At 33.7% G+C, this 20,429-nt stretch overlaps 1 protein-coding gene across 1 annotated transcript in view; it reads right to left on the bottom strand.

Moving 5' to 3' along the window:
• Window positions 1–454: 454 nt before the first annotated feature.
• ALX1 (ALX homeobox 1) overlaps window positions 455–20,429 on the bottom strand; it is a 34,095-nt gene continuing 14,120 nt past the window's right edge. Inside the window, exons 3-4 of the mRNA XM_026667654.2 lie at window positions 10,088–10,216; window positions 455–1,060 (exon numbers count right to left, since the gene is read on the bottom strand). Of these exons, the coding sequence (XP_026523439.1) occupies window positions 746–1,060; window positions 10,088–10,216 (444 nt within the window). The 3' untranslated portion in view covers window positions 455–745. The remainder of the gene's footprint in view (window positions 1,061–10,087; window positions 10,217–20,429) is intronic.

The following is a 20,429-nucleotide window of genomic DNA, read 5'->3' as shown; positions in this document are numbered from 1 at the left end:
CTGAAAGAGCAAGATAGCAAATTTAAAGAAACAGTAAGAAATTGTCCTAGTGGTACTTTTGTACTATATCCCAACAATCCTGAAATTGTATACATTATATGGTAGACAGCTTCTAAAGTTCCAGAAAAAGTCATCATGCTCATAAATATGATGTAAAATAGTTTTACATCATCATAAATATGATGGAAATAGTTTTTCAGAAGGATGCATTATCAACTAAATAAATGCACAACTTTTGTTTGTTAAACAGAAGGAGGAAAACATTTCATTCAACATACCACTTATTGAAAGGTTTCCTTTAGAAAGGAAATCTTTCTAAACATTCGTTGTAACAAATGCAATTTTCTCTGTCAGCACTGCTTATGAGTAAGCCATCTACTTTGACATTGCACTGACATCAAACAATATATAGCACACATACTTGTTTAATAGGTTTATTATTATTTTTGCAGATTTTACAATTATATTTCATCAACTGGTACAACAAAACTTATTTGGTTATTTTAAGAGGGCTTTTGGAGATTGGCCTGTGGTGGTTCCATTTAGTCCTCATATACATTGACACTTAAATGCTAAATAGCACATTGGGTATTTATTCAAGCAGGCTTCTTTGTACATCCTGATCACTAGCAATTCTTCACACAGCAGCTTATTGTTGAGTCCTTTAATTATAGAAACAAGATTGGTGGTGGAGGAGAAGAGCTTTTTTATATCTGACCTTGAAATTGAAAGTTATTCTGTTATATTACATAGCCCAGGAAATATTAGCAGTATGTTCTTTGGCTTTCATTCGTAAAACTGCAATACTGGAAGACCTCCGTTCAAATTCTGGCTTGGTTTCAAACGCATGTCCATTAGTTCCAGAAAGTAAAGAGTCAGTAAAGAAGTTATTAAGGGGAACATGACTGAACTGGCTCTGATGATTTGAAAAGCCAGAGTACCCAGAATCTGTCCGAGGAGAATGGGAATAAGGGGTCATACAAGAGGAAGTATCCCGTGGAAGCATGCAGGAAGTCACCGGACTGCTAGCTGCATTTCCTGCCCACAAATTATTCTGAATCTGGAACATATAAACAAGACAAGATTAAATGTATATTTCAAACATATTTTTCTTTCTCTAGTTTCATTTTTCATTAAATCTGATGAAATTTGATGAAATACTTGGTAGCCATTCATGGAATGTAGAAGCACTTGTTTCATTGCCCCTAAAATCAGGGCCTGAGTATTCTGAGGAAATTGATATCTTGCTTATAATCCCTTCACAATTGATTGAGGTAGAGTTTTAACAGAAACTCTCAGTCAATGTCATGAACAACTTTGTCCTATATTTTTGCAGAAAGACTGATGCCAACATCCTGCAGCAATGCATGCATATAATGAAATATTTTCTTGGTAACTCTGTTTATAAATCTGACTTGTATATTAATGAAACATATATTTAATGAAAAAGAAGGATACCTCTGCATTTCATTTCAATCTTCAAAGTAAAGTTGTATCTAGTATATTTAGAATCTTTCATTTATTTCGGTAACTGTTCACAACTATTGATATATTTATTTCTAACTGATAGGACAGCTCAGTAATGCCTTTTGAAATTTTTCATTAGCCACAGGAAGATGGCAGAAATTTGGGAGGGTTTTCCCCCCTAAACTATAAAGAATGACCGCCACATACTCCAAACAGATCTGGATCTACATAATGGTCTGAAAGCCAACAGTTACTGTTGGTAGTGCCTTTGGATAAATATCACTCTCAAAAAAACTTGTGGAAAATTTCTTCTGCCCCTGGAGAAATACAGTCAATGATCACTTAATTCTTCTGCCCATGGAAAGCATGAAATATTTGTAGGAGACATTTGTGCACAGCTGTAGATTCATTCCTTTGTCTGAAATTAGCTTTGTATATAGCAGCAAACATGTACAACTACTCTGAAAATCACTGCAGAAATGGAAGCAAGCTATAAAACTAAAGATCAATATGTAGGGAGAGTTTAACTCTGTCCTCTGATCTTGGATCTGGATCAAAGAAAGAATCAAAATATCAACTACTATTGTCTGACAACAAAAGGACAGATTCATTTCAGCTGTGGTGGGGAAAGAGTGCTGTGCCTTGAAACCTTTGTTTATGGAGATATTTTCAAACAATTGCAAGCTGGAGCCAAAGTAACTGAAGAAAAGTCCATTTATATTATTCTAATCTTCCCTATCAAATTATCAGGTGACTAAATGAATAAACTGGAAATAGGATTGCATACTGTTTGACAATGTCTTCTGCACATATAAAACTCTATATGTACAGGAGCTGTAGGAATAAATAGAAAATCCCAGCAAGGGCTACAGAAATGATTGTACATATACATGTGGTTGTACATTTGCTGATGTCTGAGGTATATTTCTGTTCTCTTTTCTGATTGATTCACAGCATCATTTTAATGGCAAGAATGAGAATACAAAGTGCTCCTTACTCACATGATTCTTAGCATCCTTCCCTCTTTCCATATATTCCATTCCTCAAAAATCCTCTTGTACAGATGTTCCAACATCCAATGGAGCACTTCTGGAATGTCAGAGAAGTCACACTGGCATTCCTTATGTCTAGCAAGGACCACTTTTATGGTTGCTAAGCGGTCACCATATCATCTCATGAAAACAACTTATTAACCCATGGTTGGGCCACATTTAGGATTATATTAATGTGGCTGAAGCTATGATGCCCCACTTGCCACATGGATGTCACACAAACAAGCATTCCCATCCCAGACCCATCCGTATCTGTCCACACATCCCCAAAGGTCAAATACTGCCAATTGTGATGTTTATTTCCTGGACATATTTAAATCAAAGCAGAACCACAAACACTTCTGCTGTTAATATATTTTAGGACATTGATAATATTTACAATAATGAAATTCATAAAGTTATGGTTCCAAGTAGCTCAAAACTTCCAGAAAAGTCTAACCATCCTTTTGAGGGGGAAAAAGATACATTTGGCCATGATTCAACAATTTCAATTAAAATTGTTCAAAATAAATATATAACAATCCACATTATGTCAATAATTACCTTAGACTCACTAAACAAATAATTATTTCATTATTAATGTCAGTATATTGTATATAAACAATCAAAATTGGGTTAGCCTTTTCAAAAAAACTGGCACAGAAAAAAATGCAAGAATCTTGCTTGCAACACCCAGTTCTAACTAAACCATGCAAACCAATTTTCATGCAAGTGGCTAACAAACTCTAAATAACTACGTTCCTTTTTGCTTTAGCATAGGTAACAAATTTTAGCTTAGGGTCCATTCAAACTTTCTTAACATCTAATGGATTTTGGCATTACCATTTGCCATTTGATCTAACATTTTATCAAGGTGGGTATCTCTCAAAGAACATTAAAAAGATGTTAAAAACATATGGCAAATGGACAAAAACTGAATTCATGGCTGATTTACGTGACAAAAACAAGCCCAAGTCTTATTCAAATCAAATAAATCAATTTATCCATTTCAACAAAATTTGTCAACTTCACCAACCATTCCTCCACAGTGAATAGTATAATCTTTCATTACTTCTGTTAACTGCTTATCCATTAACACCAAAAGAAAACGTTCTCGTTTCAATTTAATATTAACTCTTTATTAATCATTGAAATACTCTGTATTAAAATATGTATTTGAATCCATTTTTAACCTTTTATATGTTTATCAAGTATGATAAAATGTCTCTTCATGTTATTCACATTTCCAACATACATTTAAAGTGAATTTTACATAATTCTTCTGGTGTCACGTACCAGCAATACTTTTTTAATATAAAAATTGTCTTTGAGATTATAATACACTGTAAATTTCAACCCTTTTAAAAACAATTAGAAAAAAGCCATGGAAGATTATTTCAATATATGATCACTATTGCAAGATATAGAAAGATTTGATACTGCCCATTATGGAGGAATAGTTGGCGAAACTGATAGATTTTGCTGAATTCCTTTGATTAGAGAAAAGATGCTGTATTTATTGATGACTGGCTCTTATGGACTTTTTGCATAAAAATGAAAAATGTGAACTTGTGATTTATGGTTTTGATGATTACATAGGACTGTAGAAAGTAGAGTAATATGATGTAACTTTAGAGAGAGATGCTAAAATATATTTGTATTTATAGCTACCGTGAAGAATATTGGTTGCTACTGCTTTATATCTTTTCTTATTTCTTTTCTATTTTTTTCAACTTTTTCCTTCTTTGGCACTTTTTGCTTTTTCTTTTATTTCTTTTTTTTTTATTCCTCTTTACATTATATTAATTTGTCATGGTTTTTATCTTCTTGTTTAAAGGTTATGGATACAAAGCCTGTAATCCCTCTAGCAACACATGGTTTAAGAGCAAGTGGCAAATGTTTTTCATGTTTTATTGCAAAGTGATTATACACATCATTTTAATTTGCTGTGAAACTTGAAAATTTAATCACAAACTTTATGTCAGACAAATGTTTTGAGAATTTATAAAGCTGGCAAGCAACAGTAAAAAGTTTTCTTAGTGGAGAGAATATAAATTGGATAATACGAGCACAACACAACACTTACTGCTTGGCTCGTGAATCTAGCTGAACCTTAAAAGTTTGGTACTGTGAGTTTTATTTGTTCCACTTCTTTAAGTAAAAGAATATGTGCCAAAGACTCATTGGCTAGCAAGTTATATAGTGTAAGTATCATAAAACAAAATCCTAAACCTAAAATTTATATTGGAATTCAAAATAAATAAAAGATACTTTACAATAAGTAGAAAACTCTGGTACATGGGAAGGACAGAAAACAGTGCTTGAATGTAAATATAATTATTCTTGTTTAAATTTTCTGTGATCTGTGCAGTATATAAAAGGTAATTCAGGGAGTTTCTGAATAAGCCTACACATAGATCTCACCTCTGGTTTCTGTTACATCACAAACATTTTAAGTTATTCTCTTGTGGTTAACATGCAATCACCAAAGTATCCTTTAGTGTATTTGTGCATGTGTTTATGTCTGACCATGTTACATAGGGTCTGTAAGATTTTAACAGTTTAACACATCTGTGCATCAACTACAATTTTAGCAAATTAATAGGTAAAGATAACTTTAATCTATGGGACCTGGCAGAAGATATATAATTTGAAGTTATTTTAACTCTAGTATGTTACCCTGCTAAAAAAAATCAAAGTAAAGACTATGTCCTTTACAATCTTAAAGAGATACCAATAAATATACATTCACATTTGTATTTAAATGTAGTTGGTTGAAACCATTGCAAATGCAGATTATTAATCAGTTTCAAATATTCTTTAATTAATCAGCAGGCCCATTTTCTATGGAGATTCTCAGTCATCCAGCTCATAGTTGTCTCAAAGGTGCTTTTTTAAAAGGCAACAGGACTGGGCTTATTATTTTTTTTCCTTGAGGAAGAATAAGCAAATGTTTTGCTTCTTATCCAAGAAGCTCAGCTGATGAAATTTCTTGGATGAGAAGCGAAATTTTTACTTCTTCTACAGTCCAGTTGCCTTCTGAAAAAGAACCTTTAAGAGAGCAACCCCATTATTTGCTAGATAAAAATACCAAGCCCTGCCTTCCAAGTGATTTCTGGAATATTTAATTTTCTCACCGAACCAGTATGCAGCAATCTAAGTTTGAAGAACAAGTAAAAGGAAATATAACTACAAGTAATAGATGCCCTACAAACTATGAGATTCTAGTCATATTCCAAGAACTTCAAATTAAATGGCAGAGGAAAGAAAAAGTATATCATTCCAGCTGATATCAAAATCTAAATCAAAAGAACCATAACTGTCTTGAGTCTTAATAGAAAATAAAAAGCTATATGCAATATTGTGTTGCCCAACATTACATTAGATTGGGATGGTCCAAATACCATCCCAATCTAATGTAATGTTCTGATAGTTACTTGTCAACTGTACACTGAACTAATAAATTCTCTTCATTTTTTGGCAATTTTATAATTTCATGTTTGAAGTCCATTGGCTAAATTATAAAAATTGTAAAATAATTATAAACAACCTAACCTTGAAAATGAATCTCAAAAATATATCACCGGATGTCAATATATGTTGCTTAGAGTCAAACTGATTCCCATTTTATACTGATAATGAAAAAAGTTAGAAGGGTATCAGGCTTAAAATATCATAACTTGGATCTTAAGCCAAAACCTCAGAATGATAACATTTAAAGCTATATGTTAATCAAATAATTCCATCAAATGAGCAATATCAGCACAGGCAGTTGTGTAAAGCTCAATGCAGTTTCCACAACAAATTTAATTAGGCCAATGAGGACTAGCATTTTCAGGGAATATCGAAAAAGGCCAATCTATCCAGACAATTAATCCAAAAGTTAGTTAGCCCTCAAAGATTCAGTCCTGTTTGGAGTTAAGTTAACTTCAACCAGTCAAATAAGTCCCTCATGCTATACATGAAGACTAAGTATCACATCTGCATACACACTGAAAACACTGAAATCCATGTCTTCTATAACAATAGTGCTAAAGTTATTAATAATTCCAAGGGGTGTGAAGAGATGGCCTCCTGGTTTCCTTCACATTAGGTGAGAGGATCAAAACATGAGAGAAAGGCTATAGTAAAAAGTTACTCTACCACATACTTCCCTGATTGGAAGTATGACTTCCAATCATGGTGACTTGAATTTCTGGGAGATGCATTAACAACACATCTAAAAGACAGGCAAGGCAACTCTACTGCACAAACAAAAGCAATCTTTGGATAAAGAACAGGAGGCAGTCCTCTTTTTCTTTATTCACATTATGAGTATGATTTTGGCTTTTCCCTACATGTAAGTTAGATTGCACTGAAAGATAGTAGTTGACCTAATGAATGCCATGGTCATGGTCACTTTGTTTTCTTAAAATAATTACTATATGTCACAGTACATTCATTCTGTCTTCCCTACCTCTCTCTTGCCATGTAAAGAAGTCTAAGAAATGGGCCTCTCCTAGAATCATATATTGAACCATTTCAAGAGTCAAGAGAGTAAACCATCAGGCCATGGCACCCTAGAATACATGATATTGAAGTGCTGGTTTGTAGAATCACAGATGTGTTCTTATTGTCCATACTGAATCTTTTATTCCATACCACACATAGCTAACCTGTATGGTATGCAGGTTTGGGTTTTTTTAAAGAAAAGAGGACTCTAGCCATTTTCTTTTTCAGAAACAGTAGCTATTTAAGTCTCTGCTTTGGAGGACCACTGCATATGAGAAGAGGGTTTTTAAAAAGTCTTCTGAATATATTATATCTCCATGCCTTTACTTGCATTCTCAGCTTTTAAGAGTTAAAAGTTAAGCAATCCCCCCTGTCAATCTATTCCTCTTTTAGAGTTTTAAAAAAAATTCAGACTCTCAAATTTGCACTTTGTGAAGATCCCTCGACAAGTACAAAAAGAGAGAGGACATGCATTGTTTTTCATAAAGTGAAAGATTTTTTCCTCAATGTAAATAAACCCATCTTTACCCCTAGTTTTTGCAAAATGTTAAAAAAACAGCATCTCTTTCAGAGCAGGAACCTGATAATTTGGAATTGTGTGCCTTGCTATATTCTATTGTTTGTCTGTCACCATTACCAGGGAGAGATTCTTGTATCATCCCAATTACCCCCACATCCATCACCATTATATCTGTTTTCTGAACAACAACCCTGCTCATTATTTTTATATTTAGTTTCACTTTCCTTGATTTCTGGCCTGCAATTTTATAGAAACCAAGAATCAGAGTTTAAAACACAAATTTAGTAACTGAAGCAGCAAGGGAATCTAAGCTATTTTTTAAAATAATTTGGCCAACTGGCATCAATTATTTTTAAGTTGCTGTTTTTTTATTTATTCGTAATAATAAACCAAAACTTGGGTGTGATGAAATGAAAGAAAAACCAAAACAACTCAAAACACATTGACGATGTCTTCTCAAATGGTGACAAAACATTTGCAACCAAATTGCCAAGCTCGGAGATCAAACCAACAGCCCAACTACCAGCCTGAGCTACTAATATTCAAACACATTTCAACTAAAGAAAAAAACAAGTAACTTCACCTAACATCCAGAGGACACCAATAACGCCTCTTCTGAAGAATTTATCCAGTAGGTTCCACTGCAAAGTTCCACTGACTAGGCTATTTCAGAAAGCCTTTAGAGATTCCCCCTCCATCTTAAATGATTGCAGGGACATTTGTGGGGGTCCACAATTAAAGCCCTCTCCTTTTAAATGTATGTCAATCACAAAGTACCGTCTTGACTTTCTTTTCTCATTCAAATTGCAGGTGCTCCTTTATAATTGTAATATTGGCAAGAATATTACATAATATGATGGAAGTGAACATTATTGTTAGCTGTTTGTTTTTGTACTGTATTATTTATTGCTTTAACATTTCTACTCCATTGGAATGTACACAGTTTAAGAGTCATTTATGAATAAAGTAGATTATTAGCCTAAATAAATAAAATACTGAAAGTGGCTCATGACTCATAGTCTTTACTCTATGTAACTATAGGAAATTTTACTCTATATATTTATTGAAATCACAGGAAGGAAAGAGTTACACATGTATGAACTATCTGTATAGTCACTCAGATTTTCTAATTCTCCTTTCTAATTCAGAATATACAAGCACTGGTTTCATGCTATAACTTTCATATGCTCCAATCACCATAACCAACGATGAGAGACGATACACTCCAGAGAATTGGTAGGCACCATTGTGAGGAAGATTACAGCAAACAGACATAAGATATTACAAAATCAATCAATTCTATCTCTAACCATACCTAGTCAAGAAGTCAATCTTTGATATGATAAAAACAATATGGGCAATTGTTTTACTTTTTTACATTGGAATCTCCATTCTAAATAGTTTTACATGGAAGTTCATCCCATGTTTTTCCTACTTTCAGAGAAATGGAGATACTAAAGCAGCTATGTTAATTTTATTAGGACACAATATTGACAAAGAAAAGCTGTTGTATTAGCATAATTACAGCTGGTTTTAAAATATGTGAGATGATTCTAAATCATCTGCAAGACTCCACCAGATTATCAAAACTGAAAAAAGAAGTAGAATTTCCAGACAAAAGGTTAATGCCTGACATTTTGCTAGGAAGCCAGCTTTGGGACTTTGGAAAGAGTTGAAAGAAGTTTTCTTTGACTCTCTTTTCGTGCAATATTCCAACAGCTAATTATTTATCTCTGTAAATACTTCAGTTGTTCTAATTACAATGCTTCCTGACATTTATGGAAGGCAAAGGGGAGAAAAAAACTCTCCAAAATGTGTCTGAAGGAAAATTAAATTATACAATTAACAATTCACAGAATGGAATAAAAAGAAAACAGATGGTTGGCTGCGTTACTCTTTTTTATAAAATTCTTTTTCAAGCAGGTTATAGATTGCCAAAAAAGTCCCCAGGCATTGTCCAATCATGCTGCACAAGGGCAGATTCCTTTTAATAACTAATTTATTGAAAGAGCAAAATCTACAGTAATTTGGTCAAAACTTTTTTTGGTTTTATGAGCTTATGGGTTTCATCTTGACTTCTACTTAAAATGTCTTCCATGCATCAGAGCTAAACCACTTTAAAGCAGGAAGCAGACATCCTGGTGCTGAAACATCTCACAACTGAAGGAACTGCCATCTTTTCCTGAGTAAGGATTCCCTGGTTAACTCTGTTACCTGCATCTGAGTTCCAGAGGGAGACAGAGGGGACAGAAGAGGCAGAAGAGGTTTTCTTGTACTGAGAGTTCTGATTCTTCACTCAGAATGAAATAGTTCCAGAAAACTATTCTATGTGGCACACAAAATCTCCAATTTAGATGGAAATAATGTAGGGGGGAAATGAATTTATTGTATAGCAATTACACTGTAATTATGCCATGTGTGTGAGAGAGAAAAGGGGGGAGGGAGAGGGAGAGGGAGAGGGAGAGGGAGAGGGAGAGGGAGGGAGGGAGGGAGAGAGAGAGAGAGAGAGAGAGATGAATTATATGCTTTTATTTTCCAGAGAAAAGAAAAGAAACAATAAATATTCAATATTTAATACCTGGGGATAGCTATCAGTCCGTGGTAAAACAGATATATCATATGTGGCAGCAAAATGACTTTTTGCTTGTTGGATTTGCCCGTAACGTTCTCTCTTTCTCCATTTTGCTCTTCGGTTTTGGAACCAGACCTATGTCAAATAAGAAAATTATTAGATTGTCCGAAAGACCACTTCTACTACCCTCTCTCTTAATTGTTTTGCCAGCCCATAGATCAGTGATGAATTGCTTAACTCCCAGGATTGCAGCTGACCCCTGAAAGTCCTTCATGCATCCCCCAGGCACCTGGAAAAATTATGTTCACATCATAAATATTAATTGACAAAAAGATTTTGTTATAATCAAATAGTAATATGTACTGCATTACATTTTTATTTCAGTCAATAAATCTGTATTAAATTTTAATATGTAAAGGTAGAGTTTCCTAGTTCATTCACTACTTTCTGGACCATGGCCCCCATGTTGTCTGTGCTAGCTCTGGAAGGAGTTTTGCTTGGAATTTCTGTAAATAAGACCCTATTAAGAAAATGTGATGGTAGCTTTCTTCTGATTTTTCAAAGAAAATCCATATCTTACCATACCTTAGAAATGTCATGAGAAGATATTTTCCTCTGGAATGATAGAGACCTTGTATATAATCTGACTTGCAATGTCTATCACTGAATAGCAGTAGAAACAATTATCCCAATATATTTATTTCATTATTATCATCTATAAACTTTTGGTACTCAGTAAATGCTAAATTCAAAATGGGACATAGAATGTTTCTATAATAATCTTGCACAGGGATATTTGAGTGATTAGAAAATATAGAGTTAATCTACCAAGAAAGAGGAGAATCCTGGAAAATGAAACAAAAATAGAAAGGATATGGGGAAAAAAAACCAGTAGAAGTCCTTTGTCACATTAAGTGATTACCGGCTTATCTACAGATGCTCACTTCATTTTATTTCATTTTCCCTCTTTCAGATTCAAACTTCAATAGTCACTTTTAGTTTAAACATTTTTTTATTAGGTTATAAGATAAAATACAAAATATACAAATAAATAGGAAGACACAAGAGGGGAAGGGTGAGAGAAAGGTGAAGAAGGACTAGGAAAAAGAAAAGAAACATTAACTTCCGACTCCCCTTATTTTGCAGTAAAATAAAGTATTAACATCAAACCACAACTTTTTGTTTTACCATAACAATATAAACTAGCCATTTCTACAAAAACATATCAATCTAATCAGTAAAAGCCAAAATCAAATTTCATTTTTTTCCACTTCAAGCACAAAGTTCAAAAGTGGTCTCCATGTGGAAACAAAGGTATTCTTTCCTTTAATCAAAATAGTCGATTTAGCCATGTCTGCCAACTCCATCAACTTCTGTAGCCATTTGTCCATAGTGGGAATTGACGTGTTCTTCCATTTTTGTACACACAATAGTCTTGCTGCTATCAACATATATAAGATCAATTTTTTTTTCTCCAAGTCTTTTTCCATTAAAACCAAAGGAAAATTTTCTGGTTTCATTTTTATGTTCATTTTAAGAATTTTCTGCATTAAAAAATAAAACTTACTCCAAAACTACTTTGCTTTATCACATGTCCATCATAAATGATATAAATGCTCCTTCTTTGCTTTTACACTTCCATCATTCATTTGAAATATCTTTATACATTCTAGATAACTTATCCAATGTTAAATACCAGCAATACAATATCTTATAAAGATGTTCTTTTAAATTATAATTTAGTGTAAATTTTAAATCTTTCACCCACACATTTTCCCATTGTTCAAGCATCACATTGTATCCAAAATTCCCTGTCCACTGAATCGTACAATGTTTTACATGTTCACTTTCCAAATTCAATTTTCAATAACATTTTATAAATTTTAGCAATAATATGCTCATCACTACCACACAGTAAGATTTCCAATTCATTTTTAGCAAAATCAAATCCATAAATCTTTTTATCTGATTTAAATCATTCTTTTAATTGTTGATATGTAAATCAATTGCAAACATAACCTTCTGATTCAAGTTCTTCCCTCAGCTTTAATGTAGGGTTACCAGAGCTGAAAGATAATATTTTACCATAAGTCCACCAGTCTGGCTTCTTTTCTTTAAAAAGCTTCCTGGCGGGGGAGGGGGCACCTAAAGAGGCAACTTAGTGGGGAACCTTGTTTTATATTTATTCCAAACTCTTCATATGGCATGCCTAGCAAAATGATTATTAAAATCATCATTAATTTTAATTTTATCATACCATAAATAACCATGCCACCCAAACCTTAATTCTTGGCCCTCTAATTCAAGTAATATCACTTTGATAGTCACTTTAATGTTATATGTGTGATGATACATTCAGCAGAAACCAGTGCAGCCTATTTCCATTAAGTGGCAACTCAAGAGCAGGTCAGAGATATTGTTCAGTTGAAAAAAAAACCCCCATTCCCACCCTTAATCATTCAAATTAAACCATTCTTAAGCCCTTTCTTTTTTTTTTTTTTTTTTTTTATTTTTTTTTTTTTTTTTTTATTTTTTTTTTTTTTTTTTCTTTTTCAAATATTTTTCTCTTTTTCTTCCCCCCCCTTTCCCCCCCCCAACCCAACCCCCAGCCACCCTCTGCCATACATGGTTCTCGTGGTTGGTATCTAACTATAGAGAAATCAACTATGATATTGCAATAAGACATCAAGAATGTATTTAAAATAGAGTTGTTCTTGTCCAAATAAATACCAGGAATGAAAGTCCCATAATAAGTAGTTGCCATTTTAAAATAAACATGAATATACAAAGACGATAGCAAGCGTAGTTTTATTTCCAATCTATATGCCTTGGAAATAAAGTATTAGCCTACCACAAATGTTATATTGAAGTAAATATCTCACTTCCAATGATTTCTAGGAACTTTAGATCATATTCAGTCTTGAAGGAAGTCCTACTGAGCTTTACCAATATTTTCATGAGTTGAATCCTCTTTCAGTAGATTAAAAGGGGGAAAGAAAGAAATGAAAGGGAGGCAATACTACCAAATTATGAATAAGGGAAATAAGGGAAACTTGAATCCATACATGATATTGGGGAAACAGTCTTGAGATTTCATATGAAAAATAAGCAGAAATGCTGAGAGGTAAATAAATTCAGTTTTAATAAGCCACTCCAAATAGAATTTCAAGTATTTTCACTAGTTAATTTTAATTTAACAACACATAGTCTAATAGGGAAAAAAACTTATTGGAATAGTCTATTATTCAAGCAAATGCTTAACCAAGTATAATTCCAGTTTTATAAAACTAAAAAGAAAATAGTTTTGCCAGAAATTTTTAAATTGGCATCAGAATGGTGTACTCCAGTATTTGTTCAGTCATTTACATATATAAATACTGTCAACATTACTACTCCTTCAGGCTGGAAATGGAGTACAGTTGTTCTAACACATTAAACGGCAGTAAAAGTGAACTGATACCTTGTATGAGATACAGCATTTAAAACTGTATATAAAATGTTTTAAAAGGGGGAAAGAAAGAAGCTTTTCTTTTTTTCAGAAAGAACAAGCTATAACTATGCTCCTTGAAGAGTCTTGATATAAAAATCACCAGTATTTTCCATATAGACCTAAAGACTGCTAAGGATTATTTTCAATCCGTATTTCAGCCAGTGGATAGAGCAACAGTGAGAGCCAAATTATTCTGGGCCAAAACACTGAATGAAGTGCAAAAATTGCAATGTGACAACTGAATTAGGATGAAATTGAAACCAGGTGGATTTCCCTCAAAGGACATAAAATATTAAGATTAAAAATGGATATACTTTGATTCAGGGTTTTTTCATATGTTTTTTTGTATCAAAATGTAGCTCACTTTTTTTTTCATATAAAGTCATAAAATTCTAGTTCTTGTGTGAGCAGAGGATATTTGTTTCTCTCTTATAAAGTTAGATCTGAAGACTTTCAAGAGGATTGCCAGTAAAAGGAAATTAATAACAAGCTATTCAAAGCCAGAGCTATGTGTCCTTAGTATAAGTTTAGAAGTCTATAAATATCTATGAAGATTCTAAGTCATCCAGGTCATGATTGTCCCAAAGGTGTTTTTTCAAGAGGCAACTGGACTTTCTGTTTTTTCTTTGAAGACTGGAGCTGAAAGAAGCTTCTTGATGAGAAGCAAAACATCTTCAAAGAAAAACCAGAAAGTCCAGTTGCCTCTTGAAAAGAAATCTTTGAGACAAATCTATAAATGGTTTATAAACATTTATTGACCAGACAAATATTCCCCTTTAAGTGTTTGAGCAATATGAACAACATGAATTTGCTACAGGTACACCCAAGTACAATTGGAACCAGAATTTAGAGCATTAAGCAATGTTAAGCAAGTAATGAAATGATCAGATCCAGTTTTAGGGCCATTTTTACTACAATCATTAAATGAAATATTGATTGATTGAATTGATTGATTAAATTTATGTGTTGCTCATTTAGCTCAAGTGAATTTCATGGTTGTTAAGTGAATCATGTGCTTACTGAATGAATCTGGCTTCCCCTATTGATTTTGATTGTTGGAAGTCATCTGGGAAGGTTGCAAATTCTGATCATATGACCATAAGTTGCTGCAACCATCATAAATGCGAGCCAACTGCTAAATGCTTAAATTGCAATCACATGATTTCAGAGGGTGATGCAACAATCTAACTTTGAGAGTGAGTTATAAGTTACTTTTTTCAACACCATCATGACTTCAAACTTCAGTTTTTAAATGAATGGTCATAAGTTGAGGACTACCTGTACAGAATGACAATGAAGCAACTGGCAATTTCAAAGTGAAAATTGCCAGACGTATTAATTTCACATACTGTAGATTCTTCCCTATCACTAACAGGTAAAGTCAACTTGTGGATTCATTTTTATAATTATAATTTAATACTGACATAGAAATAATCAACTATTTTCAAGCAGATGATGTTTCTCTTTTAAAAATCATAATGTAATTAACTGATTTGCAAATGGGGTACCCATAAAAATCATTTACAAATAAATTTATTTCCCCATGTATTAGGACTGCAGTTAATGCCCTCAACAATCATTAATTAAAATTATTTTTAAAATACTTCAAAATGCCTATTCATGTGTTTGTGAAATCATAATCTAGACAGTTCTGGAAGCCCTTTGGGTGGCACATGTGACAGTGCTGTTATGTGAGCTCCACTGACTGCCATTTTGCTTCCAGATCCAATTCAAGTAATCACCTTTAAAACTTCTTTGTGGGAATCTAAGGAACCACCTTACCCTGATGGAATTAACCCACCCCACTCATTCCAGTGGAAAAGTCTACTTCAGATTCCATTAGCCAAAGAATTTTCACTGGTGGGGTGTAGGAAAAGATGCTTTTGAGCTATGACCCCCACCCTCTGGAATATTCTGCCACACTCCTGGCCTTCTAGAAGAGCCTAAAAACTTGGTTCTGCCACTGACCTGGTGTCCTGAAAGAGGCTTGCTGTACTGGGAGTGGCTAATGGTGTAGAGAGGTTTCTCACCCCCAGGCTGCCCACCATCTTGTTTTTTAACTTTTAATTCTTTTAATTCTAGTTTTAATTGTTTTTAGCACTTGTTGACTTTTTATTATAATAAGTAAAATAAATATATTTTATTTGGCTAAATATATTTTGCGTTATTTAATCTAATTTTCTCTAGGATGTGTATCAGACCAGAATAGTTATAGAAAAAGGTGTCAGACAGGGCTGCCCTCTCTCACCTCTTCTTTTCATTTTTGCCCTAGAATCACTCTTAACACGGGTTAGACAAAACTCTGAAATTAGAGGAGTGAGGGTCAAATCAGAAGAATATAAACTACAAGCGTTTGCTGACGATATGGTTTTTCTTTTGGAGGAACCCATGGAAAAAGGTTATAATCTAATAAAAGAATTAGAACAATTTGGCACAGTGGTAGGATTAAAAATTAATAGAAAAAGACGAAATTAATGACCAAAAATTTAACAGAAAACCAGAAGGAAGAATTAGAAACAATGATGGGGATACAGGTAACAAAAAGGGTCAAATATTTAGGAATATGGTTAACACCACAAGGTAAATCACTCAAAGAGAACAATTATGATAAACTACTTCAACAAACAAAGAAAGATTTAGAATCCTGGAATAAGTTGCAGCTTTCCTTATTGGGCAGGATTGCCTCGATTAAAATGAATATATTACCAAAATTTCTTTATTTATTCCAGACAATCCCAATTAAGTTGTCAAAAATTTTTTTGAAGAATTAAATAAGATCACACTTAAATTTATTTGGCAGGGGAAAAACCCAGGATCAATGTAAAGGCCTTACAAGATGCGAAAAGTAGAGGGGTCTAGCCCTTCCAAATTGGGAATTATATTATTCGGCAGCTATCTTATTATGGATAAAAGACTGGGTGAACTTACTTAACAAAAGAATTTTAGCATTAGAAGGGCATGACCTCCAGAGAGGGTGGCATGCCTTCTTATGGGAAGTGGGGAAACCCAAGCAGTCTTACTTTCATAGACACCTCATTAGGGACTCATTATTAATTAATTGGAAAAAAATATGCAAAAAACACTATCTAAAAATTCGATCTGGCTATCAACAATGGAGGCAATGGTACATCCCAATAATTTGGACATAACAAAAATGATTAAATATAAAGATTTATTAGATCCGCAAGGGAAATTAAAAACTCGACAAGAACTACAGGAACAGGGATTTAAAATTGATCAGTGGTTATATATACAAATCCATAGCAGATACGAACAAGATATAAAAGACTTTGGAATTTATAACAAACTGCAGTATTTAGATAAAATTTTACTAGGATCAAACAAAAAGAACATATCCAAATTCTATAAATACTTACTGGAAGTAGAATTAGAACAAGAGATAGTCAAAGGGAACATGATAGCCTGGAGCAGGAATGTCGGAAGATGTATTACATTATCAGAATGGGAAAAGATTTGGAACAGAAATATTAAGATTACAAAATCGGCAGCATATAAAGAAAATACATACAAAATGTTTTATAGATGGCACTTGCCCCCTTCGAGGTTGGCGAAAATGAACCCAAACACGAGTCCAAAATGCTGGAAATGTAAAAGCATAGAAGGAACCTACTTTCATATGTGGTGGTCTTGCAAAGAAACCCAGAAATATTGGCAAAAAATCAGAAAATGGTTGGAGGAGATAACCAAAGAACAAATCGAATACAAACCAGAGTTCTTCCTACTAGGGATCTCTGATAAACATTTACCCAAAAAGATGAAATATGTAACAATTCATATCCTAACTGCAGCCAGATTAGCGTTTGCTCAGTGTTGGAAATCACCCTATGCACCTACAGAACAAATGGTCATCCAGAAAATATGTGATTGTGCAGAAATGGATAAATTAACTATAGCACTTAAAAACAAAGAGGCTTCAACATTTTACGATAATTGGAACTCTTGGTATAATTGGTTAGTCCAGAGATAAACTGCTTAATGGACAATGGGCAATTTAAGCATAGATATCGATAAGATGTGTGTATTCAAATTAAGGTAGGAGAATTGGATCTTGCAGACTGTCAAAAAGGATATTGTCTGTTTTTAAACGCATCTTTTTTTTTCTTTTTTCTCTTTCTCTTCCTTTGTTTCTTTTCTTTCTTTTACATCTCCTCTTCTCTTTTCTTTCCAGTTTGTAAGACCGAGTGTTCTTTTTTTGTTTTTTTCCTTTTGTGTATGTAATGTCGATATGTTTTTAATTGTAAATTTAATAAAATTTATTTAAAAAAAAAAAAAAAAGGAAAAGTCTACTTCAGATTCCATTAGCCAAAGAATTTTCACTGGTGGGGTGTAGGAAAAGATGCTTTTGAGCTATGACCCCCACCCTCTGGAATATTCTGCCACACTCCTGGCCTTCTAGAAGAGCCTAAAAACTTGGTTCTGCCACTGACCTGGTGTCCTGAAAGAGGCTTGCTGTACTGGGAGTGGCTAATGGTGTAGAGAGGTTTCTCACCCCCAGGCTGCCCACCATCTTGTTTTTTAACTTTTAATTCTTTTAATTCTAGTTTTAATTGTTTTTAGCACTTGTTGACTTTTTATTATAATAAGTAAAATAAATATATTTTATTTGGCTAAATATATTTTGCATTATTTAATCTAATTTTCTCTAGGATGTGTATCAGACCAGAATAGTTATGGGGTAATATTTTAGTACAGCAGTTGGAACGCAACATTTTAACAAGTTAAAAACTTTTATCAAATTGTCCAGTTGCTCTTTCAATAAGAAAGTAATATGCTCCCTCTTTGAGCAAGATTGCAAGTGTTCTGAAATAAGGATATAATCAGATAGGGGCTGTTTTCATAAATGTTTTCTAAGTGGGGGATAGATACTTTCTCTTTTTTTAAAAAAATGTTGGTCTTTATTGTTTATAAAGCATTGTTTTACTCGTGTGATTATTTATCTATGACTTTTGCTACTAGCAATAAAAATGGTAATTCATAATACTCAATATGCTTAATGTGACAACTGGATCATATTAAATTCATTGGAGTATAATCGTATCAACTATGTTTAATCAATTTGGTTTAAAAGAAATATTTTCTTCCGGTCCTGCCTATTTCTTTGCTCTGCTACACATCTCTATCATTTCATTCACTGAGAAGAAACATAGCCAAAAGTCACTTCTTGATTTATGATTTAATAAGTAAATCATAATAATTAAATAATTTAATTTAATAATTAAAAACATTGTATTGGTAAAAACGCTAAAGTGTGCACACCAGGGGTGGGCTTCAAGTAATTTAACAACCGGTTATCTGCCGGTTGCTGAGTGGACATAGCCATGGTGGGTGTGGCCAAACCAGCCTCCTGCACCACCCTGAGAACAAAAACAGGCCATTTCCAGCCTCCTGGAACTTCCAGGAGGCCCATTTTTTGCCCTCCCCGAGCCTCCACACGGGCCCTTCACTTACCTGTAATCCAGGGGACTCTTGGGAGGGGCGGGGTGGGGTAGCAGGGCCAGCCAGGTGTGGGATTTGCCAGTTCACCGAACTGGCCATAAAATGAACAACCGATTCATCCAAACTGGTGAGAACAACCGGTTCACCCAAACCGATGAGAACCCTTAATGCATACAGACTTTTTAAATATGCTATTATGCACTTGTAATAAAATATTGCATACTTTCAACTTTTTCTTCTTTACTTCCTCTTTTACTACTTCAACTGTCAAGGGAGTATATGTTTTATATATACTACATTATAACTTTTATATTCAACAGGAAAGCAAAAGAAAATGTGTAACTCACTTTGTTTTCAATATTCATTTCATTGTGATGATCTGGAACCAAATCCGTAATATTTTTAAGGTATGCCTATACTTCTAATAGGCTTTCTGCTGATCTCTGATAATCCATTGCATGACAGCAACAGCCATGCATCAGATGAACCTAGAAAAATTACTTCACTAAGGCATTTTGGTGAATTCTGCAATATAGTTCAATGATGCATTCTGAATATGTAAAATTCACAATATTTCCTAATGTTAAGTCATCACATGTTGCTGCCTATGCCTTTTATCAGCTCAGACATCAAGTCAATGTAAAGAGATTTTGTCATGTAAAAGATCTCATGATTAAGTTCCTATAATATGTTCTCTGGAGAGGTGGAGTGAATTTTCTGGAATTTTCATAGCCTTCGGCAAAATAGTAAAATAATAAATAGTAAAATCAAATAGAATAACAGAGTTGAAAGGGACCTTGGAGGTCTTCAAATCCAACCCTCTGCTAGGCAGGAAACCCTATACCATTTAAGAGGGATGATTGTCCAACCTCTTCTTAAAAACTTCCAGTGTTGGAGCATTCACAACTTCTGGAGGCAAGTTGTTCCATTGATTAATTGTTCCAACTGTCAGGAAATTTCTTCTTAGTTCTAGGTCGCTTCTCTCCTTGATTAATTTTCATCCATTGCTTCTTGTTCTGCCTTCAAGTGCTTTGGAAAATAGCTTGACTCCCTCTTCTTTGTTGCAACCCCTGAGATATGGGAACACTGCTATCATGACACACCTAATTCTTCTTTTCATTAAATACAAATATACAAGATACAAATATACCCATAAGAATATGACCCTACAAAAGATAGATGTCCAATATTTGAGAATAGGTTGTTCTGCACAATCATTTGTAACTGGATCTCTACCATTTTCAACCTTTTTTATTTTAAATATGTCAAATATGGCAAGCAAAATAAAAAATGCAGGATCCAATCTGGGTCAGTCAACAGGAGATGCACTCTTCCAAGCTTTCAGATTCATGCTGGAGCCCAATCTCAGGAAACTTCTCTCTACCAGAATGTGTGTTTTGA

The sequence above is a fragment of the Notechis scutatus genome, chromosome 6 (genome assembly GCF_049901735.1).
Source record: "Notechis scutatus isolate UNSWTSFEM ecotype Mainland chromosome 6, rNotScu1.2, whole genome shotgun sequence".
Taxonomy (NCBI): domain Eukaryota; kingdom Metazoa; phylum Chordata; class Lepidosauria; order Squamata; family Elapidae; genus Notechis; species Notechis scutatus.
The sequence above is the reverse complement of the archived record's forward strand: the minus strand, read 5'-3'. Positions and strand labels throughout refer to the sequence as shown.